This window comes from Callithrix jacchus, chromosome 12 (genome assembly GCF_049354715.1).
Source record: "Callithrix jacchus isolate 240 chromosome 12, calJac240_pri, whole genome shotgun sequence".
NCBI lineage: Eukaryota > Metazoa > Chordata > Mammalia > Primates > Cebidae > Callithrix > Callithrix jacchus.
In genome coordinates, this window is record NC_133513.1 from 80,544,697 (window position 1) to 80,567,449 (window position 22,753).

Genomic DNA, 22,753 nt, shown 5'->3' on the forward strand with positions numbered 1-22,753 from the left:
AAAAATTCACATGCTTCAGAAAAGTGCCCCTCCCACTCATCTTCCATGTGCTATTTCTTTCAGCCAACCTACTTAGCAATTCTATATTTATCTTAATAAACATGAATGACAGTTGTTTAAGTTATATTAAATGTGATGTAATAAATCATTTTGTTTACATTTTTAACTTTAATTTTTAATGTTTTAATGAGGAGTAGTACTGCTCTTCAAAGTACTACTGCTGTACCTTACCTTTTGCTGTTAAGAACGTTATATAGAAATAAAATTCCAGCTATTCTAAAACTGTACCTTAAACAGGTACAGAATTGCTAAAACTCTGCACCATTTTATAGTTTTAGTATGCTTTTGTATAACTGCATCTGATCTTTGATCCTCATAGTAACCCTGTTAAGAAGGAAGGGTACATATTATTGCCCTTGTTTTCTTTAAAAAACACATAAGAGTTTGTATTTTGACTGTCAGCATTCAAATTAAGTCTTTTGATTATAAAATATATGGTCTTTACACTGTAGCCAAAATCTTACATCAGTTGTCATGATTTAAAATGGTTTATACCTATTTTTTGGACATTTATACACATATACATGTTTTTAAATTTACGTAATAAAATCATGCTCATCTTTGAAAAGATACTAGAAATATTACAGTGGATCCCTACATACTTGCTATTCGACGTACCTGGTTTTTTGTTTGTTTTTCCAGACAGAGTCTCTTTCTGTCTTCCAGGCTGGAAGGCAGTGGCATGATCTCGGCTCATTGCAACCTCCGTCTCCCAGGATTAAGTGATTTCTCGTGCCTCAGCCTCCCAAGTAGCTGGGACTACAGGTGCACACCACCACACCCAGCCATTTTTTTGTATTTTTGGTAGAGATGGGGTTTCACCATGTTGGCCAGGCTGTACTTGAACTCCTGACCTCAAGTGATCAGCAAGCCTCGGCCTCCCAAAGTGCTGGGATTACAGGTGTGAGCCACTGCGCTTGGCCCATTTTAAAATATGCTTTATACTTTTCATTAGGGAGAAGAAGGATATTTGTGTCCAGAATTTTTAACACATTGGGGAGATTTAGATGCCAGTAGTAACTTAAAGAGAAATTATTGCAAATTCTTTTTCCTCTTGAGTATACTTTCATTTAAAGTAGTTTTCTGTAAGTTGCTTTGCACAGTTAAACTTCTTAATGTTGTTTATTATTTGCCTTATATTTCTAGGTTGAATTTTTCTTAAGTCACGTGTCTAAATAGAAAACCCCCTAAATGCCTCATTTATTCAGTATCGTTAGTGAATGTATTGTTGTACATATTAGATTTTTCCTTTTAGATAACTCAGTTTCCCCTATTAAATGCCATGTGTATTATATATATTTATGTTTTATTTTTTAGTAAACTCTTGAGAACTAGATATATTGTAATCATTTGTAATACTTACATTTTTAAAAACATTTTGTTTTTCCCTGGTTTCTTCAACAAAGAGATACATGTTGTACAGGGATAGCTTTACCTCTGTTGGAGGATTGTTGCACACATTTACATCAACTACATCTGTTTTTGCTGGGCTCCTAAGGCCAGCATTACTTTTTGCTACTGCTGTTTCTGCCTGCTAAAGGCAATATGCCTCGATCTAGTTTGCTGATTCTGATATGCTTTCCCCTGGAAAGTAGGTAATCAAGTTTGTAAGGAACTGTGTGTTTAAGGAGTCTATAAATCCTTATGAGGAACACTAGGTGTAAAAAGTATAGCTGTAGGGCAGAGGCCTTTGACACTTATTTTGCATATGCAGTGGCCTTTGCCTATGGGGTTCATGGGTCAGAGCACTGTTGTGACCTTTGAATAAATGGGGTGTTATGATAATTATTTTAAGGGAGAAGAGTAATTCCGATATTATCCTTCGTATTAACATTGCTCTAATTTATTACTGAGCTGGATTTAAGTATTAATCATTTAAGATCAAATTTCTAATGTATATATGTTCTTCAATGGTTACAACCCAGTTACCATAGCAATTTAGTGAAATAACTATAATGGAACATTTTTTTTGAATTTGGCTTCTCTTTTTTTTTTCTGTCCACCAGGGAGTAACTATTCCCAGTCAGAGGCGCTATGTGTATTATTATAGCTACCTGTTAAAGAATCATCTGGATTATAGACCAGTGGCACTGTTGTTTCACAAGATGATGTTTGAAACTATTCCAATGTTCAGTGGCGGAACTTGCAGTAAGTGCTCTAAATTCTCATCCTTCCATGTATTGGAACAGTTTTCTTATCATATCCAGAAGTTTATATAAAAATTTAGAAAGAAATTTACCACACTTGAAATTTATGCAGGATACTATATTTCTGAAGCATTTGAACAAATTAATTAGCTTGGTTGTTCAACTCATTGACCTAAAGAAGCCAAGAGCAATGGTTTTTAATGTAGTCGAAGCCAAATTATATTTATGAAAGAAATATTCTGTGCTATAACCACCAAATACAGCCCACATCTGACCAGCTGACTGAAAAACCTGTTCCATCAGAGGTCCAGCATGAGGGTAGCAGAGGAATTCAGCAATTTGCTTGTCTTAGGGCAGGGATCAATTCCTTAATATCTTAGGAAGACTAGATATTGACAGTAATGGTGACAGAAAAGGAAAGGAAGAAGTGATAAGACATGGCAGCAAGCTGAAGTATAATAAGGAAATAATAGGAGTGTTAGAGAAAACCTGGATTTAGATCTGGATTCCAGTCCTAGAGCTGTCATTAATCTAGATGATGTAACCCTGGGCACATCATCTACCTCTCTTTGAGTTTGCTTGTCAATAAAATGAAGAGACTTTGAAATCTGAAACTTCCTAGATAAGTACTAAGTACAGATTATGTTTACTGATGTCTGCCTCTAGTTTATTTCTCCCTTTTATCCTAAACTCTGTGAGTCTACCTCAGTCATCCTGATTCCATTCTGCTTCTCCATTGTTGTTTTTCTTTGTCAGATAGGTGTGATCATCATTGTGAGAATGTTTCTGTGTTCTTAGAGACAGGTAATTTTATCAGAGATCACATTAGTATAGCCTGTTAAAGGCTTCTAAAGAGTCTCATTGATGCTCTTTTCATCTCAGTACAATTTTTTAAACTGCTAAATATAAGGTACTGGGCTGTTGGAAGTGACTGACAAAGGAATGTAACCGATTCATAGAGAAGGAAAAAGGAAGAAAAAACTCATGCTCTTCCTATAGTATTGATTCCAGTGTAAGAGCCAAGAGAAAAGTATAAAGTATCATGGAGTTATTAAGAGAGAGAAAACATTCACTTTAGTCAGCTTTCCTAATTTTCTAGTTTCTTCTTATGTTCTGTGATTTAATACTGTAGTAAAGCTTTAATAAAATATGAGTTATATGTAATTAAATGGGAGGTTGTGAGGCCAGGCGCAGTGGCTCACGCCTGTAATCCCAGCACTTAGGGAGGCCGAAGCAGACAGATCTCTTGATCTCAAGAGTTCCAAATCAGCCTGGGCAACATGGTAAAACCCCATTTCTACTAAAAATACAAAAATAAGCCAGGCATGGCGGTGTGTGCCTGTAGTCCCAGCTACTTGGGAGGCTGAGGTAGGAAAATCACTTGAATCCGGGGCGCAGAGGTTGCAGTGAGCTGAGATTGGGCCACTGCACTCTATTCTGGGCATCAGAGGGAGACTTTGTCTTAGAATAATAAATAAATAAATAATAAATAGGAGATTGTGTATATAAATTATAAATGCTGCATTCAGAGAAATGTTTGAAGGTTGTCAGTTTCTTAAAGTTCACCAGCTCTTTAATGAACATTAGAGAAAGCATACAGTTTTGACTGGCATTAAAACTAAAAGAAGTAGCCTGATGCAGTGGCTCATGCCTGTAATCCCAGCACTTTGGAAGGCCGAGGTAGATAGATCATCTGAGGTTCAGGAGTTCGAGACCAGCCTGGCCAACATGGTGAAACCCTGTCTCTATTAAGAATACAAAAATTAGGCATGGTAACATGTGCCTGTAGTCCCAGCTACCTGGGAGGCGGAGGCAGGAGAATCGCTGGAACCTGGGAGGTGAAGGTTGCAGTGAGGCAAGATTGTGTCACTGCACTCCAGCCTGGGTGACAAGAGGGAGACTGTCTCAAAAAAACAAAGCAAAACTGAAAGAAGTATTATAGACAATGGGAAAGAGCTTGAATTGAAGTGCAGCAGAAGGAAATTAGCTGGACAAGTATGTAGTAATAAAGAATAGACTAGAAATGGAATATGCGACTGACAGTTAAAGGATCCTCAGTGGGGATAACAGACTTGATTTGATAAATGCTGAGATGTCATGATAATACTTGAGGCTTAAACCATGTTGTAAGGACAGTTGTATGTAAGGTTATAATTGCAAGGGGAAAAAATAGTGGAAAGGAAACCAGTAATACAACTTGCCTTAATGCAGGTATGCTAGGACAATCAAATGGGATTTCATTACTTTTTCATTTGCCATTTCTAGTTGAAGATTTTGTAAAAGTTTTAATTCCAGTCAAGTGCAATACTCACAGAAAGAAAGAAAAGTGAATCTGAGACTTGAAGACATTAATGTTGATACTTTGATTTTAAACGTGTTTTAAATCTGGTAAAAGTGAGCTTCTCACATGAAAATATTAAGTGGGTACTTGGGAGTATGGGTTCGAATCTAGGTAGGAGATAATATCAGTATTTTGGGCAGCATCAGGAAAGAGAGAGTAGTTAAGCCTTTCATATAAATATGGTGTGGCATTTGGGGATGGGAAGACTTGGAGGAAAGGAAGGAAAGGAGAGGGTGAGGACTAAGTTAAGAATGGCAACTTGGCCAGGCGTGGTGGCTCACACGTGTAATCCCAGCACTTTGGGAGGCCAAAGTGGGTGGATTACGCGATCAGGAGATCAAGACCATCCTGGCCAACATGGTGAAACCCCATCTCTTAAAAAAAAAAAAAAGAATGGCAACTTCAGTTTAGGAAGAAGAGGAGAAATCAGTGAAGAAAACAGAGGTAGTACTGAAATACAGTATCTTCTGTTGGGATTAGCAGCTTTTTCTTACTTGATTTTTGTCTTAATATTTCTAAGTGATGGAAAAAGTTACTATCTTCTAGACATTTAACAGGATTAAAAATATTAATAAAAGATGATCAATGTGGTTTTCATTCAAGACTATAACAATATGTATATATCCAAGAAAATTTAATTCTGACTTTAAAAAATTGTTTTACTCATATAAACTTAGGGACATAAATGTAATTTTGTTACATGCATAGACTGTATTATGGTGGTCAAGTCAGGGCTGTTAGGGTATCCATCCTCGGATATACATTGTACCCATTAAGTAATTTCTCATCATCTATCTCCTCACCCTTTCAGGTCTCCATTATCTATCATTCCATTCTTTCCATCCTCATTTTTTTTTAAATTTAATTTAATTTGATTTTGAGCCAGAGTCTTGCTCTATTGCCCAGGCTGGAGTCCAGTGGTGCGATCTCGGCTCACTGCAGCCTCTGCTTTCTGGGTTCCAGAGATTATCCTGCATCAGCCTCCTGAATAGCTGGGATTACAGGTGCATGCCACCATGCCCAGCTACTGATTTTCATTTACTGGGTTTATTAGGCTGTTTTTGCGTTGCTATAAAGAAATACCTGAGACTGAATATTAAACAGATTTAACTTGTTTTCTTTATAAATTCTTCTTTAATTGGCTCACTGTTCTGTGGGCTGTACAAGAAGCATAGCAGCATCTGCTTCTGGGGAGGTCTCAGGAAGTCTTCATGGCTGAAGGCAAAAGGGGAGCATGGTGAGAATGGGAGCAAGAAAGAGAAGTGGGGGGAAGGTGCCACACACTTTTAAATGCCAGCTCATTTATCACCAAGAGGATGGCCCAAGCCATTCATGTGGAATCCGCCCCCATGATTTAAGCCCCTTCCACTAGGCCCCACCTCTAGCATTGGGAATTACAATTCAACATGAGATTTGGGAGGGAAAGATACCCAAACTGTATCACTAGATCTGACCTTGTTATTAATTTTGGAACTTAGTCATATCTGAGGATGTATATTGTAGAAATCCACAGAACCATACTAATATTGGGCTTCTGCTTAGTTAGCTCTTATCTATCTGAAACATAATATTCATATTGCAGAGAAGATTATTTTCTTTAGTGATTTGAGGAAATCTTTACTAAAATTTTTGGAGATGTACATTTTAGATGTTGTTTAATTGAAACCTGGAAATACTGTTAATTTGCTTTTTAAAGTCTTAAAATCAGGATTACCAGATTCTGAATTAATGGAGTTTAAATTAAAAAGATTATAAGACATTTTTGTGATTTTATTCTGGTTAATTTTATCACAACTTTGGAATCCTACCTTGTTTATTTGCTGCTTCAAATTAGATTTCCCAGTGAAATTTTCAGTATCACATAAAGTCTTACGAAATGGCTCATTGTACTTTGAACCTTGAGTCAAGGAAGTGAAATTTATTGATACATTGTTGGTATAATAGATCTCCTGTTTGTGGTAGCTTTTTCAAATAATAAGAATTAGAATATTAGAATATTAGAATAACCTGCATGCTTTTGTCAAACATACTAATTATGTGATTGCTGATACTGCTTTAGATACTACATAGAAGTAGTAGGTATTCACTAAACTGGAAATTTCATTTGACCTGGTTTAGCTTTTGCCTTGTTCTGAGTCACATTGATAAAAATATAAGATTTTTCTTTATCTTTGGCTGAGAATTTTATGTTTGTTATATATACATGATAGTTATCATACACTTTATATAAGCTTGTGTTTCTGTTTCTCTATTATCTTGGCATGTTTTCTTCAAATGACACTTCTTAACCTCCTAAGGTTAATACATTTCTTTGTAATGGACTTTTGTTTTCTAATTTCTCAGTGTATGACAAATGAATTATACTTTGTTAAATTATTAGGTAACTTTAAGTTTTCCAAGTCCTAGGATTTTAACATTCATCAGTCTTTAATTTCTGTCATTAAGGTCACTAGGTATAAATGAGTTTATGAGTAGATTTAAAAAATAAAATCTAATCCTTCCCTTAACACACTTTTCCACCATTTGGTTGAATTGCTAGTGTAAAAACATGATGAATTTTGATAAATTACATTTTACCCGTTACTTCATTTTTTACCAGTTATTTAAAACACATGAGCCAAAGCCAGAATACTTGTTAATGTAAATGAGGTGTTTTAGAGAAAAGGAAGGTTGTGCTGTAGTTTTTACTTGAAGTCTGTTGCGTTTCTTTACAGAAATTTCAAATCTCTTGCTTCCTGTTTCTCATGATGGTGGCATTATATACCTTTAAAAATAAAATGTGAGCTATAGGTAAAATGGATAATGGTTAATTTTTTAATAAATATCTAGACTTGTGAATTTGAAATTTATTATAACTTTGTAGATTTTATTCTGTTTCTCTTGTGAACATGTAATGATTTGTACTTTGTGATCTTTGTCATATGCTAGAAACTTCAGGATACTATAGCAAATACCTGTCTTATTTATTTTTAAAAATTTTTCCTGAACACTGCCTGTTGCTATCGGTCTTAAAAGTTACTTTTGATGTAGTTCACAAATGTACCAGATAATTATTTCATTGTTTTTAATGCTTAAAGTTTTCATTTGTATTAGGATATTTAGTATGATTTTAAAGTTTTGAAGTTACTCTGCTGCTAGAAGTCTAATATTGGGACTTACTATTCATGAACTAGGAATTGACTTTTATACAAGTAACAGGACCTTATTTTGACGATTCAAACTGGAGAAAATCTTATATTGTTTATATTTTTATTTCATTTATTTCCATTGATTTGCTTTAGATCAAGATTACAGAGGCAGAATCTATATTTTGTGTGTATTGCTCATATTAATCACTAAAATAGTTTTTGACAGTTTGACAGTTAAAGACATTCCTGTGAAATGATACTAGTATGTATTTAACCATGCAGATCCTCAGTTTGTGGTCTGCCAGCTAAAGGTGAAGATATATTCCTCCAATTCAGGACCCACACGACGGGAAGACAAGTTTATGTACTTTGAGTTCCCTCAGCCGTTACCTGTGTGTGGTGATATCAAAGTAGAGTTCTTCCACAAACAGAACAAGATGCTAAAAAAGGTTTGTACTTTACTTTTATTGGGAGAAATAATCCAAAATAAGGACATTTTAAAAGCTGTGTTTTATTTTATGACCGACAGCTAAGGAATTATAATTTGTTTTCTATTAGATCTGCAGGTGCTTTGCTTACTGTGGCACTGGTGAGACATTATAACGATAAATAATCCTGTTTGAAGGAAAAGGCCATACGGCATTGTAACGTGAGAGGAATTTTCCTTAACAAGGATTGTTAACTGAGAAGAAATTAGCGTGGGACCAAGATTTTTAAAATTTTGGTCTATAAGTAGAGATGAGATGTGTTCTGTGGTTTTATATAGTGACACAAACCACTTTTTCTCCATTTTGGCTTATGTTTCTTTTCCTTTCCCTTTTTTTTTTCTTTTTGTTGGTGATAGGGTCTCGTTCTGTTGTCCAGGTTAAGTAGCTAAGACTACAAGCATGTACCACCACACCCAACTTATGTTTTTTTTTTTGTAGGGACAGGGTCTCACTGTGTTACCCAGGCTGGTCTCAAACTCCTGGCCACCAGCAATCCTCATGCTTCGGCCTCCCAAAGTGTTGGAATTATGGGCTTGAGCCACCATGCCTTCCCTTATGTTTCTTAAGACTTGATTATTTTCTGTTTAGCTTCTGTGGATTTACTGATTAGTTTTTTAACTAGGGGAGAAATCAGTATGAAGAAGAAGAAAATAAAGAATGAAAACATATTTAAATGTGCAGGTTTAGAAAGTTAATGAGGTTTGAATTTTACTGGTCTGTATTTACAGAAAGCAACGACTTATTTTAAAACCAACTCTCTTCATTTAAAATATCAAATGTGAATACTTAAAGTGAGACTGAGGTGCAACATTTTTAGGTAGTAATGAAGAAAAGCACTAACTTTGTAGTGTTACTACCTTGTTAAACATACTAGATAGCATAGTGCCAATCTTTAAACATTCTCAATCCTAGGATTTATTTAGTTTTACTGATTTTTAACTTTTGAAAGAAAATAAGAGGAAGTTTCATTTACTGTAAAATTTTAAATACTGCTTTGATGTATTAGAATAAATATTTTCTTTATCCAGAATCCAAGTAGCTGGGAAAAAAAAAATCACAATATGCTGAACTTTTATTTTTATTTATTTATTTTTTTACCAGAAACCCATTTCCTATCATCTGTATAAATAAAAGTCAAATATATCACAGTAACTCTGAAAAATTATTTTTTGATAATCCAGAAAGTGTTAGCAGCTGTTTTAAAATTAAGATAACTAGTAAGTTTTATTTTGCTTTCAAAAATGGGCACCTACATCATTATCTTTGCATACCTTTAGGAATTTGCTAATTCTTATTTCCATTCATCTGTACTTTAACACATGCAAAATTGAAGGTTAGATTAAATATTTATGATATATTTGTTTATCTTTGATTACATAAATTTCCATTTTATGTGATTTTCTCTGCCTTATTTAAGTATATGCTGTGATTAAAACAAAGTTTTAATATAATCCATATATATGGAATTCACCTTTTTGTTATTTAAATATTATTAGCTTATTTTCTTCTAAGTAAAATACAATTACTGGCTAAAATAATTAAAATAAGCAAAAAATTTTGTAAAGACTTGTATATAGGATTGCTTTGCCAGATACCATTAAAAGATGCAATGAAATTTAAGACATAAGATCCTTATGGATCTTATTTTCAGGGGCAGGGGAACTTGAAGATAAATTAGAATAAAAGCTTTTTTGTTTTGTTTTTTTTTTTGGAGATGGAGTCTTGCTCTGTTGCTGCTGGAGGGCAGTGGCATGATCTCAGCTCACTGCCACCTCCGACTCCCAGGTTCAAGAGATTCTCCTGCCTCAGCCTCCCGAGTAGCTGGGACTACAGGTGTGTGCCACCATGCCCGGCTAATTTTTTGTACTTTTAGTAGAGACAGGGTTTCACTGTGTTAGTCAGGATGGTCTTGATCTCCTGACCTCATGATCCACCCGCCTTGGCCTTCCCAGGTGCTGGGATTACAGGCATGAGCCACCATGCCCAGCCTACATTAGAATAAAAGATTTAAATGGCATTTTAAGGTACCAGAAAAGATGCCATGAGGCTGTACATCATTAATTGCCAAAAGATTCATACAGGCCAGATTTCTATGTTGGTCAATGAAGGTTTAAAGTGACGAACTTTGGTTGTGGTTTTTTATTAAGAAGATATTATCTTATTAGTAAAAAGTGATTTTTTTAAGAACAGACATTTTATAACATAAAAATAAATCAGTGGTACTCTTCCCTACCCCCTCATATTTATTTTGAAAGTATTCAAGCATATATTGTCATGTAAGAAAATGGAGCTTCTCAGCCAGGTGCGGTGGCTCACACCTGTAATCCCAGGACTTTGGGAGGCTGAGGCAGGAGGATTACCTGAGGTCAGGAGTTTGAGACCAGCCTGGCCAACAAGGTGCAAAATTCCATTTCTACTAAAAATAGAAAAATTAAGCTGTGCAGGTGGCTCACGCTTGTAATCCCAGCACTTTGGGAGGCCGAGGTGGGCGGATCACGAGGTCAGGAGATTGAGACCATCCTGGCTAACTAAACCCCATCTCTACTAAAAATACAAAAAATTAACTGGGCATGGTGGGGCATGCCTGTAATCCCAGCTACTTGGGAGGCTGAGGCAGGAGAATTGCTTGAACCCCGAGGTGGAGGTTGCAGTGAGCCAAGATTGCGCCGTTGCACTGCAACCAGGACAGTAAGAGTGAAACAACATCTCAAAAAAAAAAAAACCAAACAAACAATGGAGCCTCATGTTTGTATTGCTGTAGAGATAAACATGTATTTGCCGTGCATCATCAGGGAAGTTGCACTTACCTTCCAAGAACTTTTGTTAAGGTAAATCTTGGAATATTTAGCTCTTTTGAAATTCAGAAAAAATTAAATTCATATCTGAATTTTGTTTATATGTATGCACACATAAAACAAAACCATTTTTAAAGCTAGTATTAGATTAGAAAAGAGGTTTTTTGCTTAAAATTTTAAGACAAAAGTAATTTATCTTAGATTTTGCAAGATTATATTTTTGATTTAAAATTTGAGTGACAAAAAATCATGTAACAAAAATGCAACAGAAAACTCAGATTGCCATATAATAGTCTTAGTGTTTACCTTTTTTGAATATATCAAATGATAGTTTATTTTGTTGACTTGTTGGCAAATGTTTAATATGGGTAACATTTTTTTAAAGAGTAAAATATTAAAATAAATAATTTTCTTTCTCTTTTTTTTTTTTTTTTTAGGACAAAATGTTTCACTTTTGGGTAAATACATTCTTCATACCAGGACCAGAAGAAACCTCAGAAAAAGTAGAAAATGGAAGTCTATGTGATCAAGAAATTGATAGCATTTGCAGTATAGAACGTGCAGATAATGACAAGGAATATCTAGTACTTACTTTAACAAAAAATGATCTGGATAAAGCAAATAAAGACAAAGCCAACCGATACTTTTCTCCAAATTTTAAGGTCAGTTAATTAAACATTTTGTAGGGGTTGATGATTTGTGTATATGTGATATGTGTTTAATTCTAGGTGTACAGCTGATAAAGAACTTGCTTGACAAGTTCTTAAATTATGTATTATTTAGAAGCAGTGTTTATGTACCAGTAACATGAAAGTTTTTAATAAAATACCCGATGTACACAGAGTCAGAAAAGCTGCATTTTTCCTTTTCCCAATTCATTGTTGTTGTTTGGTGAAATCTGAAGCAAAGGTACAGGAGGGGGGTTAAATGACTGGGATATGAAGTAGGAATGGAAGAGGAAAGAAATGGATGGAAACTCAGTCATTTGGGAATGATTCATATGGAAGTTTTTACTGCTTCCACTCCTGTCTCCCTTCCAATTTATTCTCAACCCCTGAAAGTGGCCTTAAAAATAGGTTTAATTATGTCACTTCTGTTTTCACTTTATAAAGACCTTGGGTTTTTTGTTTTTTTTACCATGACCTACAAGGACCAGCATAATTTAGCACAGGCCTACCTCCTACATCAGCCCTAGTCACCTTCTCTCCTTGCTTCTTGAGATTCAGACATACTGGTCTCTCTTCAGTTCTGCAAAATGCTAACTTCTGCCTCTAATCTTTCCAGTTCTTTTCCTTCTCCCTGTACCTTTCTATCCCAGCCTTTTCCCTGTCCTTCACATAGCTGTCTTCATATTTCCAGCCTTAGCTTCAATCTCATATCTCTGATTGTCCTCCCCTGTTATGCTTCTTAAAAGATCCTATTTCCTTATTTTGTGTCTTAGAATTATTTGGTTTGTCTCATTTTTGTCTATATGTGATACGTATATTTGTACCTAGGTATATATATCTACTTATAGACAAGAATTCTTCAAATTGAAAAACTCTGATTTGTAAAACATTCCAAAATGGTTATTGGCCATTTTTTTCTTCTGCTTTCCTATTTCTTATTCTACCTGATTTCCCCCTGTCCATTCACCATACTCTTTTCTTTCTCTTTTTTACTCTCGCTCTTAATTTTTCACTCAGTTTTTATAATATGTAACAAATCTATAGCTTCTGAGTATTAAGAATATTGCTAGTAATATTTTGCCTATAATCCTAGCACTTTGTGAGGCTGAGGCGGGTGGATCACTTGAGGCCAAGAGTTTAAAAGGCCAGTATGGTGAAACCCTGTCTGTACTAAAAATACAAACCTTAGCTGGGTGTGTGTCCCACATCTGTAATCCCAGCTACTTGGGAGGCTGAGGCATGAGACTCGCTTAAGCCTGGGAGGCAGAGGTTGCAGCAAGCCGAGATCACGCTGGTGCACTTCAGCCTGGGTGACAGAGTGAGACTCTGTCTCCCCGCCAAAAAAAAAAAATTGCTAGTAATAGTAATACTTAAAAATCAGTAAAGGGGCCCCTACATGTTTTAAGTGAAAATAGATCTAATATTAAATGCCTTTAGCTCTTAAATTTAAGTGTTGAGAAGTTTCCCTTTTTAAAAAAATTTTAATATATAATAATTATACATATTTATGGGATACAGAGTGATATTTTCATGTATGCAGTGTGTGATGATCAAATCAGGGTAATTAGCATATGGATTACCTCAAACATTTGTTATTTTTTTGTGTTGGGAACATTCAAAATTCTATCTTCTAGCTATTTGAAAATAGACAATAAATTATTGTTGACTCGTTACAGTTCTGTAGAACACTATAATTTATTCCTCCTATCTGTAATTTTTAATCTTTTAACCAACATCTTCCTATCCTCCCCTCTCCCTCCCTTCCAAGCCTCTAATAACCACACTCCTATGAGCTCAACTTTTTGAGCTCCCATATGTGAGTGAGAACATGCAGTATTGATCTTTCTGTACCTGACTGATTTTACTTAACATCATTTCCTCCAGGAAAGACATTTTCTTTAAAATCTACAGGTTTCCTTTGTTTTCTCTAAATCTGCATTTTGCTTAACCATTAACCTTTAAACTATCTTTTCCTTCTAGTTTTATTGTTTTCTGTTTTAATATTGCAAGATTTTTATATTTGTGATTACAAATAAAAGCTCTGTTATTAGTAAACAAATACAATGTCATATTGTGGTAAGTGCTATAAAAATAGAGAGAATAATCTTGGTTTGTGTGTTTTTTGTTTTTTAGCTAGGATGATTAGAGAAGGCCCAACCAAGCACATAATATTTAAGCAGAGCCTAAATCATATGAGTGAGTTATGCAAATATCTGGGAAAAGAGGGAAGAGTAGAGATGCAAAAGCCTTTAGGCAAGGAGCTTGGTGTATTTGAAGAGTGGATAAGTCATTTTGACTAAAACAGAGTAGACAAGAAAACCAGTCCATGTGTAAAGATACTTGTGTGTGTTCAGCATAGGAAGGATATAATCTGAATTTTGCATTTAATACTCCCTGTGTTTATGCTTTCAAAATATAGATAAGTGAGGAAAGTAGGGAGAAGGGGTAATAATTAAAGCTGAGAGATAGTTGAGGCACTTGAATAGTTTAGTAAAGGTGAGAGATGATGTTTTCTTCTTGTTGCCCTTCACTGCTTAGAATAGTGGCAGTGAAAGGTAACAAGAAGCTGTCAGATTAACTAAAAGGGTTTACTGATGGAGTGGATGTTGGTTGTAAGAGAAGAATAATTGATAATGACTCTTGGATAATAGGGAGGGGCTGTCAATATAATACAATGAAGAAGGGATTTGAAGTCAGATCTGATTTACATCTCAAATCTACTACCTACTATTTATAGATATGTGGCCTTTAACAAGTTCCCTAACCTTTCTGGGCCTTAGCTACCTCTCCTTGAAAACGGAAATACCTAACATATAGGGTTATTTTGACAGTTATTTTCACTATGCATGTAAAGGCCCTTGGCTCTCTGTTTAGACCACGTTATGAGGTTACTGTCCCTCTCCTTCCTTCCTTTAGGTGAAGTTTTTAGGGCTCATAAATTCTAAATATCAGTGTTGATCAGTAGTTTGTGTGTGTGTAGTGTTTATATCAAAAAATACATTGAAGTCGGGCACAGTGGCTCACGCCTAAAATCCCAACACTTTGGGAGGCCAAGGTAGGCAAATCACCTGAACTAAGGAGTTTGAGACCAGCCTGGGTAACATGGTGAAACCCTGTCTCTCCAAAAAAATATATAAAAAGTAAACTAGCTGGGGGTGGTGGCATGTACCCATAGTCCCAGGTACTTGGAAGGCTGAGGTGGGGGGTCACTTGAGCCTGGGAGTTCGAGGCTGCAGTGAGCTGTGAAGGTGCCACTGCATTCTAGCCTGGGTGACAGAGCAAGACCCTGTCTCAAAAAAAACAAAAAGAAAAAGAAAGAGGAAAAGAAAAAAAAAGAAAAGGAAAGGAAGGAAGGAAAAGAAAAAAGAAGAGAGGGAAGGAAGGAATTGATTTTTAGGTAACTAGTAAGAGAAACATTCTTTTTGAACTTAGCCATTTGTGAATTGAATTTTATAATTGAAAGGCTATATTATGTAAACTATTGATAGCTTTCAATCTTCATTTATTTTGTAGAATTATTTAGTTAATGTTTGCAGCTTATATTCTTTAAAAAATAAATTGAGGCCAGGCATGGTGGCTCATACCTGTAATCGTAGCACTTTGGTGGTTGAGGCAGGTAGATTGCCTGAGCTCAGGAGGTTGAGGCCGGTATGGGCAATATGGTGAAACCCCATCTCTACTAAAATACAAAAAATTAGCTGGGTTTGGTGGTGCACACCTGTAGTCCCAGCTGTTCAGGAGGCTGAGGCACGAGAATTGCTTGAAGCCAGGAGGCAGAGGTTGCAGTGAGCCAAGATCATGCCACTACACTCCAGCCTGGGCAACAGAGCAAGACTTTGTCTCCAGAAATAAAAACAAATAAATAAATAATATTAACATCCTGATAGTCTATTAGTATGTTAATTTTGGTACCTAGCAAGAAAGAAAATGTTGAATATCTTAATAAGAAGAGGGTCATTTAAAAGGCCTCTTAAAAATCATGTTTGTTACGTGCTTAAAAATTAGTGTGTTTATCTGCAAAATGGAATAAAAAAGTTAATCTGTTAAAAATGCCTTTCACTAAATAATTTAAGATGAGTCATATTTGTGGATTTTCATTTTAAATTTTCTTTCTCTAGGTGAAGCTGTACTTCACAAAAACAGTAGAGGAGCCGTCAAATCCAGAGGCTAGCAGTTCAACTTCTGTAACACCAGATGTTAGTGACAATGAACCTGATCATTATAGATATTCTGACACCACTGACTCTGATCCAGAGAATGAACCTTTTGATGAAGATCAGCATACACAAATTACAAAAGTCTGAATTTTTTTTTTTATCAAGAGGGATAAAACACCATGAAAACAAACTTGAATAAACTGAAAATGGACCTTTTTTTTTTTAATGGCAATAGGACATTGTGTCAGATTACCAGTTATAGGAACAATTCTCTTCCTGACCAATCTTGTTTTACCCTATACATCCACAGGGTTTTGACAACTTGTTGTCCAGTTGAAAAAAGGTCGTGTAGCTGTGTCATGTATATACCTTTTTGTGTCAAAAGGACATTTAAAATTCAATTAGAATTAATAAAAATGGCACTTTCCCATTTTATTCCAGTTTTATAAAAAGTGGAGACAGACTGATGTGTATACGTAGGAATTTTTTCCTTTTGTGTTCTGTCACCAACTGAAGTGGCTAAAGAGCTTTGTGATATACTGGTTCACATCCTACCCCTTTGCACTTGTGGCAACAGATAAGTTTGCAGTTGGCTAAGAGAAGTTTCCAAAGGGTTTTGCTACATTCTAATGCATGTATTCAGGTTAGGGGATTAGAGGGAATGCTCAGAAAGGAAATACATTTTATGCTGGACTCTGGACCATACACCATCTCCAGCTATTTACACACACCTTTCTTTAGCATGCTACAGTTATTAATCTGGACATTCGAGGAATTGGCCGCTGTCACTGCTTGTTGTTTGCGCATTTTTTTAAAAGCCTATTGGTGCTAGAAAAGGCAGCTAAAGGAAGTGAATCTGTATTGGGGTACAGGAATGAACCTTCTGCAACATCTTAAGATCCACAAATGAAGGTATATAAAAATGTCATAAGAAACACAGCAACAATGACTTAACCATATAAATGTGGAGGCTATCAACAAAGAATGGGCTTGAAACATAAAAATTGACAATGATTTATTAAATATGTTTTCTCAGTTGTAATGACTGCTCCATCTCCTGTGTAATCAAGGCCAGTGCTAAAAGTCAGATGCTATTAGTACCCACATCAGTCAACAACTTACACTTAATAGTTTCCAATCATATACCTGCTGTGGATGCTTCATGTGCTGCCTGCAAGCTTCTTTTTTCTCATTAAATATAAAATATTTTGTAATGCTGCACAGAAATTTTCAATTTGAGATTCTACAGTAAGTGTTTTTTTTTCTTTGAAGATTTATGATGCACTTATTCAATCCAATAGCTGTCAGCCGTTCCACCCTTTTGACCTTACACATTCTATTACGATGAGTTTTGCAGTTTTGCACATTTTTTAAATGTCATTAACTGTTAGGGAATTTTACTTGAATACTGAATACATATAATGTTTATGTTAAAAAGGACATTTGTGTTAAGAAATCAGAGTTGCAGTAAACTTTCAGCACTGCACAAAAAAAAGACATTTGATTTTTCAGTAGAAATTGTCCTACATGTGCTTTACTGGTTTGCTATTGAAAGAATAGGGGTTTTTTTAATGTGCAGTGTTGAATCATTTCTTCATAGTGCTACCCCAAGTTGGGACTAGGGCTTCAATTTCACTTCTTAAAAAATATCATATATTTGATATGCCCAGACTGCATACGATTTTAAGTGGAGTACAACTACTATTGTAAAGCTAATGTGAAGATACTATTAAAAAGGATTTTTTTTTCCAGAAATTTGGTGTCTTCAAATTATACCTTCACCTTGACATTTGAATATCCAGCCATTATATTTCTTAATGGTATAAAATTTCATTTTCAATAACTTATTGGTGCTGAAATTGTTCACTAGCTGTGGTCTGACCTAGTTAATTTACAGATACAGATTGAATAGGACCTACTAGAGAAACATTTATAGAGTTTGATGGCAAATAGATTAGGCAGAACTTCATCTAAAATATTCTTAGTAAATAATGTTGACATGTTTTCCATACCTCGTCAGTTTCATGCAAAAATTTTTAAATTTTTAACAAAGCTCTTAGGATTTACACATTTATATTTAAACATTGATATATATTGATTGATTGCTCATAAGTTAAATTGGTAAAGTTAGAGACAACTATTCCTAACACTTCACCATTAAAATTTATATGCCACCTTGTTTTTCATAAAAACTGAAAATTGTTACCTAAAATGAAAATCGATGTTTTGAAGATAGTTATTAATACTACTTTTTGTTACAATTTTGGGCACTGCATATTAAAACATAACTTTTATTGTTCCAATATGTAACATGGAGGGCCAGGTCATAAATAATGACATTATAATGGGCTTTTGCACTGTTATTATTTTTCCTTTGGAATGTGAAGGTCTGAATGAGGGTTTTGATTTTGAATGTTTCAATGTTTTTGAGAAGCCTTGCTTACATTTTATGGTGTAGTCATTGGAAATGGAAAAATGGCATTATATATATTATATATATAAATATATATTATACATACTCTCCTTACTTTATTTCAGTTACCATCCCCATAGAATTTGACAAGAATTGCTATGACTGAAAGGTTTTCGAGTCCTAATTAAAACTTTATTTATGACAGTATTCATAATTAGCCTGAAATGCATTCTGTAGGTAATCTCTGAGTTTCTGGAATGTTTTCTTAGACTTTTTGGATGTGCAGCAGCTTACATGTCTGAAGTTACTTGAAGGCATCACTTTTAAGAAAGCTTACAATTGGGCCCTGTACCATCCCAAGTCCTTTGTAGCTCCTCTTGAACATGTTTCCCATACTTTTGAAAGGATAGTTGAATAAATAGCATCACCATTCTTTGCTGTGGCACAGGTTATAAACTTAAGTGGAGTTTACCGGCAGCATCAAATGTTTCAGCTTTAAAAAATAAAAGTAGGGTACAAGTTAAATGTTTAGTTCTAGAAATTTTGTGCAATATGTTCATAACGATGGCTGTGGTTGCCACAAAGTGCCTCGTTTACCTTTAAATACTGTTAATGTGTCATGCATGCAGATGGAAGGGGTGGAACTGTGCACTAAAGTGGGGGCTTTAACTGTAGTGTTTGGCAGAGTTGCCTTCTACCTGCCAGTTCAAAAGTTCAACCTGTTTTCGTATAGAATATATATACTAAAAAATTTCAGTCTGTTAAACAGCCTTACTCTGATTCAGCCTCTTCAGATACTCTTGTGCTGTGCAGCAGTGGCTCTGTGTGTAAATGCTATGCACTGAGGATACACAAAAATACCAATATGATGTGTACAGGATAATGCCTCATACCAATCAGATGTCCATTTGTTATTGTGTTTGTTAACAACCCTTTATCTCTTAGTGTTATAAACTCCACTTAAAACTGATTAAAGTCTCATTCTTGTCATTGTGTGGGTGTTTTATTAAATGAGAGTTTATAATTCAAATTGCTTAAATCCATTGAAGTTTTAATTAATGGGCAGCCAAATGTGAATAAGAAGTTTTCAGTTTTCTTTGCTGCTGTCCTTCAAAGCCTACTATTAAAAAAGCATGGCCTTTGTTAGCTTAGGAGTAGAGTATCTGTCTACTCATGTTTAGGAAAAGGATTTATTTTAGGGCTTTGGTCATCACTTCATAAATTGTATAAGCACATTAAATAGCATTCTAGTCCTGAAAAAGTTCAAGATTCTTGGAAAATTGTGCATATTTTTGTTTTATTAAGCCAGATGTTTAAAGATAATTCCCCACAATGGATTTGCTACTTTAGATTTCAATTGTGTGGCTTTTCTTTATAGTTCTATACTCTGCCATCAGCATATGGAAAACTTCATCAACTCATCATGACTTGTGCCATATAAAAATTGATATTTTAGAATAGTCTAAAGGACTTTTTGTACTTGAATTTAACCACGTTTCTAATATTCTTAAAAACTTGAAGACTAAAGCATATCTTTTCAACAAAGCATAGTAAGGTAATAAGTGAAAGTGTAGTTTGTACAAGTGTTTAAAAAATAGACTATTAATATTACAGTGGGATTTAACTATTTCAAGTTTACATTTTTTCCATGTGATTTTTTAAAAAAGTAAATGAAAAATGTGCAATAATATAAAATATCAAGTGTAGTGTACACACATTTTTACATATCTTAGGTATACAAATGGTTGAAAACTACTGGAGTCTAAAATTATAAGAAGATATTTTGGTGATGTTTGAAAAATAGAAATACGCTAGTTTTGTTTTTATATCATGTTCTCAGTAAGTTGTAGTATGAGCTGGCTTGGTTCAGTAAATGCCATCACCATTTCCATTGAGAATTTAAAACTCACCAGTGTTTAATATGCAGGCTTCCAAAGGCTTATGAAAAAAATCAAGACCCTTAAATCTAGTTATTTTGCTGCTAATATGAAACTCTTGGTTCTTTTATTTTTGCCAGATAATTAGATCTAAAGCTGTTTTTGCCAGATAATACATCTAAAGCTTAGTCTTAAATGGCTTGAGTATAGCTGTTGATTCAGCAGTGCTGTTGCCAGTGCAGAGAGAAATGTTTGTGAATGGAAACAAGAATATTCAGTCCAAACTGTTCTAAGGACAGTACCTGAAAACTAGGAAAACAGAATGATGGAAAAAAACTTTTAAAGATGAAATGTTGGAGCTGACTTTCCTATAGAATTAATTATATGTAGCTATAGAGAGGCTAATGATTGTCGCTTACCAGTTTTTGAGAGCAAATTATTTTATGACCATAATCTTGCTATTTTTCCATCTTTCAAGAGATCTTCCTTTAATACATATATTGGAATGTGAGTAGCCAGTCAGACAAATTCATATTGGTTGGTAGCTTTAAAAAGTTTGTAATGTGAAGACAAGAAAGGACAAAATAGTTTGCTTTGGTGGTAGTACTCTGGTTCTTAAGCTAGGTATTTTGAGACTACTTCCCCATCACAACAACAGTAAAATAATCACTCATAATCCTACCCCATCACAACAACAGTAAAATAATCACTCATAATCCTACCACCAGGAGACATAGCCATTATTAATATGTTAGACTATACAATCATTTTTTCTGTATATCCATATATATTTTTAAAACATGAAATGTATACTGTAAATAATCTCAAGGCCTTTTAGCTTAGTATATCTGTCATGGATTTGTAGGATGTTCCATTCATCAGAAAATAGACTGTGATTTGATTACTTTCTAATGCCACAGATGCAGATTACTTGCAGTTATTGAAAGTCCTTTCCACTTCAGTGGGTTAATCATGAATGTTTAAATAGTGTTGGCATTAGGATGATACATCTGTAAGTAATAAAAGTAACATTGGTTTAGCACAGACAAGCGTAATACATTGTAGATGTTTATCTTCATAAAGCATCTTAAACATTTCCATTTGGAATTCTGGGTTAAATAGAATGTGTGAAGCACTGTATTAGTAAACTTCATCACCTTTTCACTTCCTTATAGTTTGAACTTTTCAGTTTTTGTAGTTCCCAAACAGTTGCTCAATTTAGAGCAAATCAACACCTGCCAAAAAAAAAAAAAAGGCTACTATTGGCTTATCAGTTGTCTTTAAATTCAAATGCTCATGTGACTTTTATCACGTCAAAAAATATTTCATTAATGGTTCACCTTTAGCTATGAAACTTACCGTCTTTAGTAATTATGATGGGCTTATAAAGTCATGCAACTCTTTTTAACAGTTATTTGAGAATTTTGGTGAAAAATGTTTAGCTGAGGGCAGTATATAACTTATAAACCAATATATTGATATTTTAAAAACCTTTACCTATAAGTAAACTGCCATATTTGAGCATAACTACATTTAAAAATAAAGCTGCATATTTTTAAATCAAGTGTTTAACAAGGATTTATATTTTTAATTTTTTTAAATTAAAAATAATTTATATTTCCTCTGTTGCATGTGGTTTCTCATCTGTCCTTATAATGGTTAGAGATTTTATTTGGAATGGAGCAAGGCTTGTAGTCATAGTTCTAGTGTTTCAGTTTGCCAAGTCTGTTTACTGCAGTGAAATTCATCAAATGTTTAAGTGTGTTTTTCTATAGCCTATCATTTATTGGCTTTCTTTTTATGTACATCTTTAGGATTTTCTGCCTACTCTATCCAGTTGTCCAAATGATACCCTTTCAGTTTCTATTTTCTTTTTCCATTAAATTGCCATCATGTCCTCATGTGCAGTTTTGTGTGTGTGTGTGTGTGTGTGTGTGTGTATGTGAATTTGATTTCCAAGAGTGCTAGACTTCCAATTTGAGTGATTAAATAATTTAATTCAGGCAAACATTTTTCATTGGTATTGCACAGTTCATTGTAATGAAAATGTTAATCCTGGATGACCTTTGACATACAGTAATGAATCTTGGATATTAATGAATTTGTTAGTAGCATCTTGATGTGTGCTTTTATAAGTTATTTTCAAAGTTGTGCATTAAACCAAAGTTGGCATATTGGAAGTGTTTATATCAAGTTCCATTTGGCTACTGATGGACAAAAAATAGAAATGCCTTCCTATGGAGAGTATTTTTCCTTAAAAAAATTAAAAAGGTTAATTATTTTGACTGTTTGGTTTTAAACTTTTTATTTATCCAACAAATATCAAGTCCCTGCTGTTTATACGGGTTTGGAATACATTAGTATTCAAAACAAACACACACTGTCCCTGCCCTTGAAGAGTTTACAGAAGAGGAAACAATTTACAAAAATAATTATAAAATGTGACACATGCTGTGAAAAGTGACAAATGCATGTGATAATGATTACCAAACATTATGCTCCCCCAGATTTCCACCCCCTTGCAGTTGAATGAGGCCTATGTAACTAGTTCATTGTAATGTAATACAGAAAGTAGTGTGACACTCCGCTTTCTGTAAATGCAATGGAAAACTTTATTGTACCATCCAGTTTCTCTCTTCTCTTACTACTCTGATTAGGCATTTTGCATGTTCTAGATGG

General features: G+C 34.5%; 1 protein-coding gene across 4 annotated transcripts in view; it reads left to right on the plus strand.

Moving 5' to 3' along the window:
- The window catches only part of PTEN (phosphatase and tensin homolog), a 101,928-nt gene extending 79,569 nt beyond the window's left edge, over nucleotides 1–22,359 (plus strand). For all 4 annotated transcript variants that reach the window (XM_078345970.1, XM_078345971.1, XM_078345969.1 and 1 more), the window contains 4 exons: nucleotides 2,067–2,208; nucleotides 7,959–8,125; nucleotides 11,397–11,621; nucleotides 15,746–22,359. In XM_078345970.1, coding sequence (XP_078202096.1) covers nucleotides 2,067–2,208; nucleotides 7,959–8,125; nucleotides 11,397–11,621; nucleotides 15,746–15,931 — 720 coding nt within the window. In that variant the 3' untranslated portion in view covers nucleotides 15,932–22,359. The remainder of the gene's footprint in view (nucleotides 1–2,066; nucleotides 2,209–7,958; nucleotides 8,126–11,396; nucleotides 11,622–15,745) is intronic.
- Nucleotides 22,360–22,753: the final 394 nt, after the last annotated feature.